At 46.1% G+C, this 18,279-nt stretch overlaps 1 protein-coding gene across 2 annotated transcripts in view; it reads left to right on the forward strand.

Moving 5' to 3' along the window:
• ARMC1 (armadillo repeat containing 1) overlaps positions 1 to 14,472 on the forward strand; it is a 103,381-nt gene extending 88,909 nt beyond the window's left edge. Inside the window, exons 5-7 of one of the 2 annotated variants that reach the window (XM_075353232.1) lie at positions 103 to 219; positions 1,848 to 1,922; positions 12,744 to 14,472. In XM_075353232.1, the coding sequence (XP_075209347.1) occupies positions 103 to 219; positions 1,848 to 1,922; positions 12,744 to 12,935 (384 nt within the window). In that variant the 3' untranslated portion in view covers positions 12,936 to 14,472. The remainder of the gene's footprint in view (positions 1 to 102; positions 220 to 1,847; positions 1,923 to 12,743) is intronic. The other variant, XM_075353231.1, reaches the window with a different exon arrangement.
• The last annotated feature ends 3,807 nt before the right edge of the window (positions 14,473 to 18,279 follow it).

Below are 18,279 nucleotides of genomic sequence, written 5' to 3' on the forward strand. Positions count from 1 at the left end.
TACTCCTTTGTGTTCAGTTTACTCTTTGACTCTTGGTAATTATATTATATAGACTGTACATTATATCATTCAGCTATAAAAATATCTTTTCTCTCTCCTCAGTCTCGAAGGAGTCTCTGTGAAGACGCCCTCCTGAAAATTAAAGGCGTCATTAGCTTTACATTTCAAATGGCGGTACAGAGATGCGTTGTCCGTATTCGGTCTGACTTGAAGGCAGAGGTAAGATGTCATTTAAGATTCCAGTACAGAGGGAATGGAAACAGACATGGACTTTTGTACTATTTTCCTGAACAGCATTTACAAATCTATTTTCTCTCTTTATTAAATGTCAGAAGATGGCACACAATATAATCAGTGGATCAGAAGTCAACTTTTTTATTAGATTTATGCATATCCTGATTAACCTGCCCCACTGATAACGGACACCGCTTCCTAGATACGCTGCATAGCACATATGTGCATGGTGGCCCTGTCTCAGGAGAAGCTATCTACCACACTTTCCTTTTTATCCACAGTATATACAATCCACTACCTTAAAATGAATCTGTCAGAAGCTTTTTGCTGTTCAAAGCACTTCTAGCTGCCTGCGGCCCTTTTATACGTTACAAAGATGCCCTGGTTAGCCATGCCTGACCCTGGGCTTAGTTAAAAGAAAAACAAAATCCCCAGGTACCGCCAAATATTTCTGGCAGTCCAGTTGGTGTAGATGTCTGAGGGAGACGTCTAGCGGGCCTTACCCTAAACCGCCCAGCCTTACTTTGGTCTCAGATTATAGGGATGCCAGGAGAGTTTGGGCAGACCTCTCCTATCCTCAGGGTAAAGTCAGATTCAGCATGTCCGATTCTTTCTTTCCTTTGAGATCTGTCATTGTGGAACAGTAAGGTGTTTGATTGTTCCATGGAATCGCTGATGCTTGTAGTCGGCCTCCAGGGTTGACCCCATAGACTTTGAACACGTCTTGTTTGCAATGAGTCATGGCTGCTAGTAATTGTCCTATGTCTGAATGGGTTCAGAAAGGGCAGGTTGTCTGTTATATACCCTCATCAGGTTGACCCACATTGGCACTTTTGCCATGTGTATTATGCTCTCCCACACTTTGGTTCAGATCTGATGGAGTTTTAGGCCTAAGACACACGGCATGAAAATCTCATTCCACTCAGACCAATAATAGCCTGTGTGTCAGCACCCCCATGAGCGATTACTTTCTGAGCCCTAATCGGACCGAAGAAACAATCGCAGCATGCTGCGACTGTAATGCGATCCTAGATTCTCTCGCTCCCATTCAAGTCTATGGGGCGAGAGAAAAATCGCACTGCACTCGCAGTACACCGGTGTACTGCGAGTGCAGGGAGAGAATGGCAATAGCCGGCAACGGAGGAGAGGGGGGAGAAAAGTGCCGGCCCGGCCCGCCCCCCGCACGATCGGACTTCAGTCGCAGTGACACTCGGCTCCCGCTGTGCTGCCAGCGTGAGCAGAGTGTCATGCGAGGATCACAGTAGTCCCCGTGTGGCCCCGGCCTTATTCAGATACTTTGGTCTAAAAGTAATAAACCTGCTTCTAATATGATGGGCTGTCAATGCCCAAGCTTTCGCCAAGATGTTCAGATCCCTTCATGCAATGTTTACATCATTTTGAGTCATTCTGCACCTTGTTTTCTAAATGAGCACATCTATTAAAAAAAAAAAAAAAAAAAGTAACTTTCACTGCTGGTATATGTATAATCTCACGAATATGTCCTTATACACCATACATACACATACACAGACTGGAGATCTACAGGAATTTGTGTGGCTTCTGTGTTATCTATTTGTGGTTACTATGTGGTTTTTTTTTTGTTTGTTTTTCAGGCTTTAGCGACAGCGATAGCATCTACCAAAGTGATGAAAGCACAGCAAGTAGTGAAGGGAGAAGCCGGAGAAGAGGTTGGTCACATTCTCACGGAGCTCTTTATGCCGGGTTCAGGTTTTTTCAGCGCACGTTCATTCTTGTTATAGTGTACTATCCAGATAAAGTTTTAGCTGGCTGTATTTGCACATCATGTTGTTTAACCCCTTCCCGACATATTATATAAAGTTACGTCGTATGTTGGGTATAGGATATTGATGCAGACTTAGGAGCTGAGCCTTCATTTTTAATGCCTGTGTTACATGAGAAAAAATGAAAAAAGAAATTGAAAATGCCAGAATTGTTTTATTTTACCGCAACTGTCCAAAAAAAAAATGCATTAAGAATCAATCACATTATGTCTATCCAAAGTGGTATCAATAAAAATGTCAGATGGTGGCGCAAAGAACAAGCCCTCACACAGCTCCAGTGACCAAACAATGAAAACAAGGCAGGACTTGGTAAAAGGTGACACAAGCAAAAAAAAACATTTCTTGTATTAATTTCCCAATTTTTTTTTGTCACCAGTTTAGTCCCAATTTTCATCACTTTTTGTCGTAAACAAACAATGTATCCACCGTCTCCTGTTACCACACCATGAAAACGGACAGCACTTAGATGGCATGCGAGTGGTGTTCACTTTTTTTTTTTTTTTCAAAGACCTCAGACTTGCATTGCATAGTTAGTGTATCATCAGACATGTCTCCTCGATATATAGAGATCTGTCGGTCCCCAAAAAATCATGGACACGTGAAGAGCCCCATCGACACATGAATGAGCCCTAAGTGTCAGAAAAATGACTGACACCTTTTCTGCTTTTTCCAAAGGCTCACGTCAGTAAAAAAAAAAAAGCTTCATAAATGCAATATTCACACTGAACACTGCGTTTTTAAATGTATTTTAGCCATTAGACTGGCATAATTCTTCTATCATGCTACGTACTGATAACCGAAAGAAAAAGGAACAGAACATAGTTTCTTTGTCGCTCCATTGGGAGACCCAGACAATTGGGTGTATAGGCTATGCCTCCGGAGGCTGCACAAAGTATTACACTAAAAGTGTAAAGCCCCTCCCCTTCTGCCTATACACCCCCCGTGCTCCCACGGGCTCCTCAGTTTTTTGCTTTGTGCGAAGGAGGCAGACATGCACGCATAGCTCCACAGATTAGTCAGCAGCAGCTGCTGACTATGTCGGATGGAAGAAAAGAGGGCCCTTAACAGGGCCCCCAGCATGCTCCCTTCTCACCCCACTGTGTCGGCGGTGTTGTTAAGGTTGAGCTATCCATTGCGGGTACGGAGGCTGGAGCCCACATGCTGTTTTCCTTCCCCATCCCCCTTAGGGCTCTGGGTGAAGTGGGATCCTATCGGTCTCCAGGCACTGAGACCGTGCTCCATCCACAGCCCCTGGGGATTCTGCTGGATAAGGAGCCGAGTATCGTCAGGGACATGGCCCTGCTACTTTGAGGTACTCTGTGTCCCCGTGGGGACCGCGCACAGAAACACTCCAGCATTGCTGGGTGTGTTAGTGCGCCGGGGACCGCGGCGCTGACCGCACTTGTGCCATCACACGCTGCAGCGTGGCTGGGTGTGTAGTGTATTGGGGACTACCGCGCTGACCGCCGCTGCCATTGTTATACATGCGGCGCGGCTGGGACTGTTAGTGCGCCGGGGACATCCGCGCCGACCGCGCTTATACGGCGGCCGCGCTTATAACTATACTTCTGCGGCCTAGTCTCATTCTCTTCCCGCCCCCAGGCCTGCCAGTCAGGGGAAGGGCGGGACGCTGTACAGAATGTCAGCACTGAGGGCTGGAGCAGGCTTTGCATACTCCTCCCCCCTCACTGTGCACAGTGGGGCACCAGTTTCCCGCACTTTCTAGGGCACGCCCACGGCCCCCTCCTCTCCTCAGGACGCCGGCAGCCATTCCTGTCACCTCTTCTGACGCTGGAGAGGGGAGACAAGCTCTGGGAGACCCAGGCAGGGATTCTGGTGGCCACACAACCGCTTTGAGCGGCCGGTAAGCAGCACCTCAGGTGCTGGCCCCACTTGTGCAGAAGTGTACTTATAGATTATATGATTATAGGCTATACTTGACACTGTATAGTGCACGGTTGATTTTTGGCTATATACCCTCCTGGGTTGCTCAGGGGAGACAACAGCATGGCGCCCACAAGAAGCAGGGGTGCCAAAACACAGGCTTACTATGCTGCCTGCGCCGCATGTACGGCTTCACTACCGGCAGGTTCCACTGACCCTCATTGTGTGCACTGCTCGGCCCCTGTGGCACTTACTCAGCCGGAGCCTCTGCTAAGGGTGGCCCAGGGGGAACCACCTGCTAACACTGTCCAGGTGACAGGGACGGAGTTTACAGTTTTTACTGAAAGGCTTTCTGAGACTATGGCTAAGATACTAGAAGCTTTGCAGTCCAGACCGGTATCTCAGACCATGGGCACTGTGGAATCATTGCCCCCTGGTTCCCCTCAGTTGGAACAACCATGTCCTCCCGGGGTGTCTCATAGATCCCAGGGTGAGGTCTCTGACACGGACCGCAGTCCCAGACCGCCTAAGCGAGCTCGCTGGGAAATTCCCTCGACATCATCACATTGTTCAGGGTCTCAGCGGGAGGACTCTCTGTATGGTGAAGCGGAGGTAGCTGATCAGGATTCTGATCCTGAGGCTGCTCTCAACCTTGATACTCCTGATGGGGACGCCATAGTGAATGATCTTATCGCGTCCATAAATCAAATGTTGGATATTTCTCCCTCAGCTCCTCCAGTAGAGGAGTCAGCTTCTCAGCAGGAGAAATTCCGTTTCAGGTTCCCCAAGCGTACGACGAGTATGTTTCTGGACCACTCTGACTTCAGAGAGGCAGTCCAGAAACACCGGGCTTGTCCAGATAAGCGTTTTTCTAAGCGCCTTAAGGATACACGTTATCCCTTCCCCCCTGACGTGGTCAAGAGCTGGACTCAGTGTCCCAAGGTGGATCCTCCAATCTCCAGACTGGCGGCTAGATCCATAGTTGCAGTTGAAGATGGGGCTTCACTCAAGGATGCCACTGACAGACAGATGGAGCTCTGGTTGAAATCCATCTATGAAGCTATCGGCGCGTCTTTTGCTCCAGCATTCGCAGCCGTATGGGCACTCCAAGCTATCTCAGCGGGTCAAGCGCAAATTGACGCACTCACACGTACGTCTGCGCCGCAAGTGGCTTCCATAACATCTCAAACGTCGGCATTTGCGTCCTACGCTATTAATGCTGTCCTGGACTCTGCGAGCCGTACGGCGGTTGCAGCCGACAATTCGGTGGCAATACGCAGGGCCTTGTGGCTACGGGAATGGAAGGCAGATTCGGCTTCCAAAAAGTGCTTAACCGGTTTGCCATTTTCTGGCGACCGTTTGTTTGGTGAGAGATTGGATGAAATCATCAAGCAATCCAAGGGAAAGGAAACATCCTTACCCCAGGCCAAACCAAACTTACCCCAACAGAGGAGGGGACAGTCGAGGTTTCGGTCCTTTCGGGGTGCGGGCAGGTCCCAATTCTCCTCGTCCAAAAGGCCTCAGAAGGATCAGAGGAACTCCGATTCATGGCGGTCTAAGTCACGCCCTAAAAAGACCGCCGGAGGTGCCGCTACCAAGGCGGCTTCCTCATGACTTGCGGCCACTTCACACCGCATCCTCGGTCGGTGGCAGGCTCTCCCGCTTTTGCGACACCTGGCTGCCACAGGTAAAAGACCGATGGGTGAGAGACATTCTGTCTCACGGTTACAGGATAGAGTTCAGCTCTCATCCTCCGACTCGATTCTTCAGGACATCTCCGCCTCCCGAGCGAGCCGATGCTCTTCTGCAGGCGCTGGGCACTCTGAAGGCAGAAGGAGTGGTGGTCCCTGTTCCTCTTCAGCAACAGGGTCACGGTTTTTACTCCAACCTGTTTGTGGTTCCAAAGAAGGACGGGTCTTTCCGTCCTGTCCTGGACCTAAAACTGCTCAACAAACACGTAAAGACCAGGCGGTTCCGGATGGAATCCCTCCGCTCAGTCATCGCCTCAATGTCTCAAGGAGATTTCCTTGCATCGATCGATATCAAAGATGCTTATCTCCACGTTCCGATTGCTCCAGAGCATCAGCGCTTTCTGCGCTTCGCCATAGGAGACGAACACCTTCAGTTCGTGGCACTGCCGTTCGGCCTGGTGACAGCCCCACGGGTTTTCACCAAGGTCATGGCTACAGTAGTCACGGTCCTCCACTCTCATGGTCACTCGGTGATCCCTTACTTAGACTATCTGCTGGTCAAGGCTCCCTCTCAAGAGGCATGTCAGCACAGCCTCACCGCTACTCTTGAGACTCTCCAGAGTTTCGGGTGGATCATCAATTTTCCAAAGTCAAATCTGACACCGGCCCAATCGCTGACGTATCTTGGCATGGAGTTTCATACCCTCTCAGCGATAGTGAAGCTTCCGCTGAACAAGCAGCGTTCACTACAGACGGGGGTGCAATCTCTCCTTCAAGGTCAGTCACACCCCTTGAGGCGCCTCATGCACTTCCTGGGGAAGATGGTGGCAGCAATGGAGGCAGTTCCTTTCGCGCAGTTTCACCTGCGTCCTCTTCAATGGGACATCCTACGCAAATGGGACAGGAAGCCGACGTCCCTCGACAGGAACGTCTCCCTCTCTCAGGCAACCAAAGCTTCCCTTCGGTGGTGGCTTCTTCCCACTTCATTATCGAAGGGGAAATCCTTCCTACCCCCATCCTGGGCGGTGGTCACGACGGACGCGAGTCTGTCAGGGTGGGGAGCAGTCTTTCTCCACCACAGGGCTCAGGGTACGTGGACCCAGCAAGAGTCCTCACTTCAGATCAATGTTCTGGAGATCAGGGCAGTGTATCTTGCCCTGAAAGCGTTCCAGCAGTGGCTGGAAGGCAAGCAGATCCGAATTCAGTCGGACAACTCCACAGCGGTGGCTTACATCAACCACCAAGGAGGAACACGCAGTCGGCAAGCCTTCCAGGAAGTCCGGCGGATTTTGATGTGGGTGGAAGCCACGGCCTCCACCATCTCCGCAGTTCACATCCCAGGCGTGGAAAACTGGGAAGCAGACTTTCTCAGTCGCCAGGGCATGGACGCAGGGGAATGGTCCCTTCACCCGGACGTGTTTCAGGAGATCTGTTGCCGCTGGGGGATGCCGGACGTCGACCTAATGGCGTCCCGGCACAACAACAAGGTCACGGCATTCATGGCACGTTCTCACGATCACAGAGCTCTGGCGGCAGACGCCTTAGTTCAATATTGGTCGCAGTTTCAACTCCCTTATGTGTTTCCTCCGCTGGCACTGTTGCCCAGAGTGTTACGCAAGATCAGGGCCGACTGCCGCCGCGCCATCCTCGTCGCTCCAGACTGGCCGAGGAGGTCGTGGTACCCGGATCTGTGGCATCTTACGGTCGGCCAACCGTGGGCACTACCAGACCGACCAGACTTGCTGTCTCAAGGGCCGTTTTTCCATCTGAATTCTGCGGCCCTCAACCTGACTGTGTGGCCATTGAGTCCTGGATCTTAGCGTCTTCAGGATTATCCCAGGAGGTCATTGCCACTATGAGACAGGCTAGGAAACCAACGTCCGCCAGGATCTACCACAGGACGTGGAAAATATTCCTGTCATGGTGCTCTGCTAGGGGTTTTTCTCCCTGGCCATTTGCCTTGCCCACTTTCCTGTCCTTTCTTCAGTCCGGATTGGAAAAGGGTTTGTCACTCGGCTCCCTTAAGGGACAAGTCTCTGCGCTCTCTGTGTTTTTTCAGAAGCGCCTGGCCAGACTTCCACAGGTACGCACGTTCCTGCAGGGGGTTTGTCACATCGTTCCTCCTTACAAACGTCCGTTGGAACCCTGGGATCTGAACAGGGTGCTGATGGTTCTTCAGAAACCACCGTTCGAGCCAATGAGGGATATTTCTCTCGCACGCCTTTCGCAGAAAGTGGTTTTCCTAGTAGCAGTCACTTCACTTCGGAGAGTGTCTGAGCTGGCAGCTCTGTCATGCAAAGCCCCCTTCCTGGTGTTTCACCAGGACAAGGTGGTTCTGCGTCCGGTTACGGAATTCCTCCCTAAGGTGGTATCCCCCTTTCATCTCAATCAGGATATCTCCTTACCCTCTTTTTGTCCTCATCCAGTTCACCAATGTGAAAAGGATTTGCACTTGTTAGATCTGGTGAGAGCACTCAGACTCTACATTTCTCGTACGGTGCCCCTGCGCCGCTCGGATGCACTCTTTGTCCTTGTCGCTGGCCAGCGTAAAGGGTCACAGGCTTCCAAATCAACCCTGGCTCGGTGGATCAAGGAACCAATTCTCGAAGCTTACCGTTCTGCTGGGCTTCCGGTTCCCTCAGGGCTGAAGGCCCATTCTACCAGAGCCGTGGGTGCGTCCTGGGCTTTGAGGCATCAGGCTACGGCTCAGCAGGTGTGTCAGGCGGCTACCTGGTCGAGCCTGCACACTTTCACGAAACACTATCAGGTGCATACCTATGCTTCGGCAGATGCCAGCCTAGGTAGGCGAGTCCTTCAGGCGGCGGTTGCCCACCTGTAGGACGGAGCCGTTACGGCTCTATTATGAGGTATTATTTACCCACCCAGGGACTGCTTTTGTACGTCCCAATTGTCTGGGTCTCCCAATGGAGCGACAAAGAAGAAGGGAATTTTGTTTACTTACCGTAAATTCCTTTTCTTCTAGCTCCAATTGGGAGACCCAGCACCCACCCCTGTTTTTTTTTGTGTACACATGTTGTTCATGTTGAATGGTTTCAGTTCTCCAATATTCCTTCGGATTGAATTTACTTTAAACCAGTTTATAATTTTTTTCCTCCTTCTTGCTTTTGCACCAAAACTGAGGAGCCCGTGGGAGCACGGGGGGTGTATAGGCAGAAGGGGAGGGGCTTTACACTTTTAGTGTAATACTTTGTGCGGCCTCAGGAGGCATAGCCTATACACCCAATTGTCTGGGTCTCCCAATTGGAGCTAGAAGAAAAGGAATTTACGGTAAGTAAACAAAATTCCCTTCTTTCCTTTATACACACATATATGTGCCACCTCATCACCACTATTGGAGCTGCTCCAACCCCCGACGTGTCTAATTACCCTGTAGACTGTAAACCTGTGCGGGCAGGGTCCTCTTCACCAGTGTACCAGTCTGTCACTTGGTTTACTCACTGTAATTTACATATGTATTTTTGTTTGTAAGGCTATGTCCGCACACTGCATCTTTTTCTGACCACAAAGATGCAGCGTTTTTGGCCCCCAAAAAAACGCACCCACAAGAAAAACGTATAAAAAACCGCATGTTTTTACGCGTTCTTGTGCGTTTTTTTTTTGCTGTATTTTTGTCCAATGCATTCAATGGGTGAAAAACGCCAAAAAAAATTACATGCTGCATCTTTGTGGTCACCACAAAGACACAGCCATAAAAAACTGCAATGTGTGCACAGCAAAAATAAATCTCATAGACTTTGCTAGGGAAGGAAATTCATGCAGTTTTGAGACCAAAGCTGCACCCAAGAAACGTGCAAAAACGCAGCGTGCGCACATAGCCTAAGGCCTTGTGCGCACTTGCCGGATTTTACTGCGGATTTGCTGCATGTTTCGCTGCAGAAAATGTTAATAACATCTCTGCAGTGATTCACCAGCAAATCCTATGGGAGAAGAAAATGCTGTGCGCACTAAGCGGATTTTGACAGCTGCATGTTTTGCTGCGGGATTCCCGCAGCAAAAACAATTGCATGTCACTTTTCCGCAGGTAGCTGCAGGATTTCACTCCATTGACTGTAATGTAATCGTGAAATCCCTCAGGGAATAACGCAGGTAGCATATTCTGTGTGTTTCTTTGCGTTTTCCTGCGTTATTCCCGCAGTATTTTGCGTTTTCGGGACATAATGTTCAGCACTGCCTGCGTTTTACCGGGAAGTGATATCATTATGACAGGAAGAGGAAGCGGAGCAGAGAGTAAACACACACAGATCACACTCTGACACAGACACCGACATATAGAATGCACATAGAAATCAAACGTAGATATAAAAATAAAAAACGAAAAAAAAAAACCTCGGGCTCCGCCGTATTTTTACCATCCAGCCGAGGTAAAAACATAGCGACGGCCCGGTATTCTCTGGCTGGGGAGGGCAAGGGCCAGGGTTAATGCCAACCCTCCTCCCGCAGCCGAGAATATCAGCCTGCAGCTGCCCTGGCACTGTCGCATCCATTATGCAACAGTCCCGGCGTGTTACCGGCTCTTCCAGATTGCCGCGATGCGGTGGCAATCCAGGATCCAGGTAATAAGTAGTTAAGTGGCAGCGAATCGCTGCCATTTATGTCCAGGCTTAATTATGCCAACGTCTATGAAACAGCTTTCATGATTAACCCGTAAGTAAAGTGAATAAACACATACACCGAAAAATCCTTTATTTTAAATAAAGGACAAAAAAGCACCCTCTTTCACCATTTTATTAACCCCTCCCAACACACAGCTCCGGCGTAATCCACGCAGGTCCCACGACACTTGCATCCAGCCGCGACTGACACATACTCAATGCAGAGTCGTAACGAGCCTGCAGGGGTAATTACAGGTCATTTCTCAAGGTCTGTAATGTGAACACACTACCGCTCGCAAGAACTGCAGTGTGTCCTCACAGGGACTCTATCTATTGATTGATCTGTCCTCCATCTATTGATTATCTATCCTTCTATGTATCTATCCATTATCTATTTATTTATCTATCTATCCCTCTATCTCTCTCTATCCATTATCTATCCATCTATCTATCCCTCTATCTATCTCTCTATCGATCCATTATCTATCTATCTATCTATCTCTATATCTATATCAGAAGGAAATTACTTTTTTTTTTTTTTCTTCAATGTGCTTTATTACATTGAATGCATTAAAACACATGTAGCAACCCGCGGAAAAAAACGCAACAAAACGCATGCGGATTTCGGTGTGTTTTTTTTCCGCGGGTGCGGAAATCTTTGAGCCTGCGGAATTTTAAGAAAATTCAATTTTCTAGTGCGCACAGGGACTAAGACCTCTTCTCATGTACAGAACCATAGAATCAATGAGGCCTGAAAAACATTCTATTTATTGTAATTGTTGTGTAATGTATTTTGATTTAATTAATTCATTATATGTATGTGTGTATTTGTGTGTATATATATATATATATATATATATATATATATATATATATATATATATATATATATATATATATATATATATATATATAATGTGTATACTATAGACTGAGGAACATACAATAGATTCATTAAATCTAAATTAATACATTTATTACACAACAATAGCAGAGTAAATAACGTGTATATTTTTTTTGTCTTAATTGGTACTTATTAATAGTAATAATTTTGCAATCCTCATTCCATGGTTCTGTACATGAGAAGGGGTCTTACATACAAAAATACATATGTACATTACAGTGAGCAAACTAAGTGGCAGACTGGAACACTGGCAGAGAGGACCCTGCCCTCACAGGTTTACAGTCTAATGGGTACTGGGGAAGTAGACAGTAGGTCGGTGGGTTGAAGCAGCTGCGGTGTTGATGAGGTGGCAGTGGGGTTATTGCAGACTAGCTTTCCTGTGGTGATTAGTTTTCAGGTTGTGTCTGAAGGTTTTAATTGTGTAAAACAATCGGTTATGTTCAGTTACTTGATTCCTGAGGATGGGGGATGCTTGGAAAATATTTTGGAGAAGTTTAGGTGAGAAACATACCATAGCAGAGGACAGAAGGCAGTCTTGGTAGGACCGGAGATTAAGTATCAGGTGGTATCAGAAGATTAGTTTGGATATATGTAGAGACAGATTATGGATGGCCTTGTAAGTCATTGTTAGTGGTTACTGAGGTCCTGCACAGGCGCACTACAATACTTTGATCTGCCCTGAGTAAGGCAGATCAAAGTGCGCCTGCGCAGGACCTCTGTGCCGCGAGTGTGTATGATGTGGACACGTCATGCACACAGGCTTCAGAAGATGGAGGAGCAAAATGGCCGAGAGAGGAGGCGTCGGTCCCGGAGAACAGCGCCGCCCACCGTGCTAAGCAGCACCGCAGCGACTGGTTTAGGTGAGTATTCTAAAGTGTTTTTTATGTTCTCACAGCAGTCTGGGCTCTTATATACAGCATGTTAGAATGCTGTATATAAGAGGCCGGTGGTGGTGGCCGCAGCTTATGGTTTGGAGAGTTGTGAGAGAGCGAGTTGGGCGGCCACAGAGTAGGAGTGTGCAAGTCAAGGTGTGAGGTGACATGGACATGTACTAATATTTTTGTTAATTTGGTATTAAAGGAAGGATGGGTTTTGTGTGGCGGCTTCTCGTTATTTTTGCACACGGCAGAGAAATAGAGATCCACGCATGCATGGCCACCTCTCCATTTACACCAGCAGCATCACCTGTGTATCAGGAGATTTCTGTTCTGCCTATGAGTGTGGGTCTCTAAGGTGGGATCTACATTTGTCAGAGATTTACAGCGTACACAAAGGATATACCCTAAATGTCTTAGCGCGGATAACTCTTTAGTTTCCACCTCTCGTTTTTGCTACTTCTCTACACTCATTTAATACGAAATTATACTTTGGGTTTCAAACCTTAAGAACCTTGAGATCCGCTGGTCGGTATGATAAGCCCGTGCAGCCACACTGCCAGAATGAAATCTGAAATGGCATTAAGAAAGGCTTGGCCCCATCTCACAATATTGTTTCATGTCTTTAGATGGGAATCCTCTTTAATCTGTTCATTAGTTGACCTCATCACTATGTCTCTGCTTTGCTATGTTGATTTTAATGTGTTATGAGTTATATAATGATGCCAAGTTCCTTACAGTTGCTGGTGCCATTTCAAGACACTCCTGTGGACGTGGAGCAGAACACCGATTTACCAGATTACCTACCTGAAGATGAAAGCCCTATGAAGGAGCAGGATAAGGCGGTGTCTCGTGTTGGGGCACACCAAGACGGGGGGAGCAGCTGGCTCAGCACTGCAGCAAACTTTTTATCGAGATCCTTTTACTGGTGACATGGGCTTAGGGACTAAAGACTGCAAGACAGTTCGAAGAAATCTTTCAATCATCCCAGTGAAGTGCAATTTTGCAATAAAATACCACACACAAAGTTTTAGCTCTCGCAACCTACGCTGTGTTTTACATGTACGATAGCCGAAGTCGTAACGCAGCATGACGGACAGGGGTCACCTGACGTGTTGCTTCATTTATTGCGTGTTGCCTCACTCTGTAAATGGGTCCACCCTTTGCTATTACACTGTCATGTTATAAGCCAAATAATTGTGATAGTGAACACTCTGATATTCAGCCTTAAGGTCACTGGTATGTTGTAATACACAGGAAGCGTCTCTTCACCTCGATACTCAGGACCGTCCATTCTCATTCTGATTAGATATTAGTGCATGAACGCCTTTTTAAGAAAAGTTTTCTTTTTCTTGCCTTATTTTATGGAAGGATTTGTTTCTGTGACACCTGCCACTGTCCGCAGTGACACAACTCATTGTTATTTTTCTTTTTTTTTTTTATTCTACCGAAAAGCGAAAACTTTCTAGATCTGAAAGCCTTTATGCCTTGTACATGAAAATTTGAGTTCTACATAGGTCCAAACTAATAGCGGGCAACAGTGCCAGAGATTTGGGCCGCAACGAGCTTATAGTCATAATAAAATCCACATATTCTCTCCAAAATACCTGAGTATTTCTTACTGAGAGCAAATGATTTCATCGGGAGCCAGGAATATGCAATGTTTTACTACAATGATCTGTAACAGACTCCCAGGAATAATCTGAGGTCTGACGTTATAATTAAGAACCACTATTGAAAATGAGTACAAGATCTGCTGCCTGCTATATACCAAGGTGCCATTTTTAGAGACCCTGAATAAGAAGTACCCCTGTTTTTGCCCCCCTCGTCTATGATGGTGGTGTTTTTATATGTGCAAATGTTTGTATTGAGAAGGGGTGAAATGTATGCTTTAGATGTCAAGATGAACCCTTGTGATTCTATCATGCTTTTTTTGTTCTTCTTCCCATGGACCAGGAATTGTGTCGCACAGATTTGGTTATGAAAGTTGTGTCATACGGTTATTTTATGTATTGGAGAATTATTGCTTTCGTGACATAATCTTGCTATAGAACAAGGTTTTTGGGTGAAAAAAAAGCGAGGTCACTAAAGGTATGCGCACAATCAACCTCTTTTCAGGCAGATTTTACCAATATCCCACATGAAGAAGCGCTAGAATGAAACGCCAGGAAGAATGAACATAGGCACAGTAATGTCAAAATGATTTTCTTTACTTATGTGCCGTCTTTTTTCACTTCTTTTACCAGCTTCAGGTATCAATAGCCATAAAGCGGCTAAAAGAAGTGACCCAACTATTCATCAGAAGGCTTCTGTTTGAAAGCTGCTACTATCTTCTGTATGAAATGGGGAAAAATATGTTGGCAACGCAGACGTCAAAGAAGACGGTTAGGAAAAAAAAAGCCAGAGTTTTTCTTTAAAGGGAACCTATCACGGGTTTTTCAGCATATAAGCTGCGGCCACCACCAGTGGGATCTTATATACAGCATGTTAGAATGCTGTATATAAGAGCCCAGGCCGCTGTGTAAAACATAAAAAACACTTTATAATACTCCCCTAACGGTCGCGCTGCAGTGGAGTTGGGCCATATAGGCATCTCCATTGTCCAGTGCCGGCGCCGCCTCTTTAGGCCATTTTTGTCCTCCTTCTGTAGCCGGGGTGCAAGACGCCACACGTTATCCACACTCGCCGGCATTAAGGTCTTGCGCAGGCACACTTTGATCTGCCCTGAGCAGGGCAGAACAAAGTATTGTAGTGCGCCTGCGCGGGACCGGCGAGTGTGTATGACGTAGGACGTGTCATGCACACAGGCTTCAGAAGGAGGGCGAAAATGGCCGAAAGAGGAGGCGCCGGCATCGGACAACAGAGACGCCCATATGGCTCAACTCCACTGCAGCGCGACCGTTAGGTAAGTATTATAAAGTGTTTATGTGCTACACAGCGGCCTGGGCTCTTATATACAGCATGTTAGAATGCTGTATATAAGAGCCCACTAGTGTTGGCCGCAGCTTATATGCCGAAAAAACGGTGACAGGTTCCCTTTAAGTGTCTTCTGCATATAAAACCATGTGGGTACGCCGGTGTCTATACACTTTGCACATACCTGAAGAGGGAAGCCCAGTTAAAATATTTTGTGATGGCTACAAGAGATTTGGTGGGCAGTTTTTCTTGCTAATGGCCACCACTGACTTTCAGAATGAAAGGTCTTGATGTCAGTCTTCAGCACTACTTTTAGATTTCTCTAAATCCAACATAACATTCTAAGCAAAAAAAAAGGCTTTTAATGCAGTGATGTTTTGCATCACCAGTGTCCTCTTCTATTACATACTGGGAGAGGATATTTTCTCTTCCGATGCACTGTTAAGCTTTCCTAGCATGGCTGTTTTAGTGATTACCCGGTAAAATAAGTAATTGTATTCCCAATAAAATAACAATGTTGGAGAATCTTTTCTTAAGCTTTGCACTGTGTCCATTTGTCGTACTTCCAGAAGGACTAAACTAGGAACATTAATTGGATGCCACCATTGCCCTTGTCGGTAGGAGAATTCCCTAAACTGCCAGACAGTGCAGTCAGTAGACAATCCCATCCCAATAGTCAGATTTAGAGTTGAGCGAGTATCTAACTATTCGTACTCGATATACTCATAACCAATACTGTCTACTACTCGCACATTCGTTCCGAATAGCATGTGCAATGCAAGACAATGGGGAAAACTCGTAATGTAATGAGTAACCCGAATTCTGTACTATTTGCTACTCGCACGAATAGTACGGCATTTGGGTTACTCGTTACTTTGCGAGTTTTTCCCCATTGTCTTGCATTGCACACGCTATTCAGAATGAATACGCAAGTATTAGACACTATTTGTTAGGAGTATAGCGAGTACGAATAATTAGGTACTCGCTCAACTCTAGTCAGATTATTTGGACTCCTGGAGACTTAATAACAGAGGAGTTGCATAAAGTTCTAATAAACACATTTTCCAAATTGTCATTCTGTGACTCAAACCAGTATTTGCTAAAATTTACCTACAAGTAGAATGCATCAGTCCTCTTCAAAGTGGTCTTGTCGCTAGATTTCACAGTACAATTTGTATTTATTATGAAGTGGATATCTCGGTCCTGATGAGGCTGTTTTAATTGCTTTGAAAATCTGTGTTAGAATGGCTGTAAGGTTTAATATTGAGGTTTGCCTATCAAGCCTGATTGACACCTCCTCAGTGTCCTTCCTCCCTCTTGCCGTTATGATCTCACACTGCTCAGTGCGAGCTGCAGCTGTTAACTAGGCTGAGTGCGGAGACTTAATAAACTTGGACTCATGAACTCTCACGTATTGTAATACTAGAGCCATTCTCGCACGTTTTCATAAGTAAAAGTACACCGGCAGCCATCAGGTTTATGACCTGTTTTTTAATGTGTGCAGTTATGGGGTGTAATCTGATAAATATCCGGTTTACATTTGGAGTGTATATTTTCCCATAAAAATCACTTGCACAGAATCTCTTTTCGACAGCACTCTGCACAGAACAGTATTAAGGTCTTCAGCAGTCGTGAAATAAAGCACATTGGCATTGACCATATGAAGAACTGACTTTCTTGCTACATGTAGAATAACAAGATCTGTTTGTGGTTTCATTTATCTTAATTTTGGAGGCTATGGTGGTATGAGTATTGCTATATTATTTTAAAGCCGTTTGCCTTTAGATATAAAATAATGTTGTTTGGGCTGAGCACTTACACCTCACATGCCGATATGTCATGCAATGCCTTTGGCTATATTATTTTATAACGCCTCGAATGCTGACACACACTATTACAGTCTAGAGCACACCACATTGTTTTTCTCTAAATTTCCTGAATGTTTAGATTTTTTTGATGGTGAGAGAAATATGTGAACATGTAAAGTTGATATGGATGTAAGAAGGTGGTCTGATCACCTACATGAAAGGCAGGCAGCTGTTTTTTGGGTAATTCTGTCAATCATGTTAATTCATTTACAAGTTTTGGCTCAAACAATAGTAACAAATGTATTTTTAGATAAATCTGATTAATAATACCAACTGAGATCTCAACCTAAAATCACTGCTGGTAAGTCTCTTTTACCCTTCCCTTCCATAAATTTTGATTCTAAGACTTGTAACTAAAAAGTTTTTTTTTAGAAAAATCTGATTAATAATTCTAGCTGAAATGACTGTTGCTAATCTCTCACCCTCCCTGATTGTCAGCCTGATCCCAGTTCCATGTTAAGGGTTTGGTTCCACTTGCGTTTTGCACGGGCGAGTACGATTTGAGAAACCATCGGATTGCTCTCACTCTAGTGGAAAACTATGGGGCAGTGTTCATCTGTGATTGGTTTCTCATGCCATAGCGGCATGCGGAATGAATCGCAGCATGCTGCGTTTGGCAGCGAGTCTTGGCTCACACACCCCCATACAAGTCTATGGGAGAGTGTTAAACATCGCAGTGCACTCGCATGTAATCTGAGTGCAGTGCGATGTACGCAGAGACAGGCAGATGGGGAGAAAGTGCTCCCTCCATCTTCTCCGTACCTGTGATACGATGTCAAGATCACATCACAGTCGCATGACCCGCAGCAGAGTGTCATGAGCATATCGCTTCCAATGCTCTTGCATCGTAAGTTATATGCTAGTGGAACCAAACCCGTACATGAATTGTTGAGTCATTTCATTCATTATTTAAAGGAGTTGTCCACTACGCAGACATCCCCTTCTTAAATACTATATTCCATTATGTAAAATAAAAGTACCCTTTTCTCGCCTCTATCAGCTATGGTTGTCCCAGGTCTGCCAATGCTTATGCGATGTTATGGTCTGCAGTGCTCTTATGTTTCCCGGACATCTGAGGTTCCATAAGAAAGAAGTGAGCAGCTCAATAGCGGCCACTAATTGCCTGTAGGGCTCACGTGGCATAACAATCAGCAGATGCTAATGAGCTGCTGTGGTCTAACTTCATTTTGACCAAACGTCTAGGAGAAGTTCAAGTGATGCATCTCATTGACAGATGCTGATTAGCTGCAGGACTCACGTTGGAACAACCGATAATGGACATGAGTGTTGGGTATTTTTATGAATATGGTATTTAAGAAGAGTTTCTCCGAGTAGAGGACAGCCCCTTTCATATTAGCCCTTTTGAGTAATCCATGTGACTTGTCTTCTGAATCATATAGGCTCATGTATGGGTGAGCTCTCCGATCCTATGGGAGCCTCAAAATGAGACATTTGATCAAAATAGAAGATGCATTGTAAATTGGAGAGTGTC

This window comes from Anomaloglossus baeobatrachus, chromosome 6, assembly GCF_048569485.1.
Source record: "Anomaloglossus baeobatrachus isolate aAnoBae1 chromosome 6, aAnoBae1.hap1, whole genome shotgun sequence".
In the NCBI taxonomy this organism is placed as follows: domain Eukaryota; kingdom Metazoa; phylum Chordata; class Amphibia; order Anura; family Aromobatidae; genus Anomaloglossus; species Anomaloglossus baeobatrachus.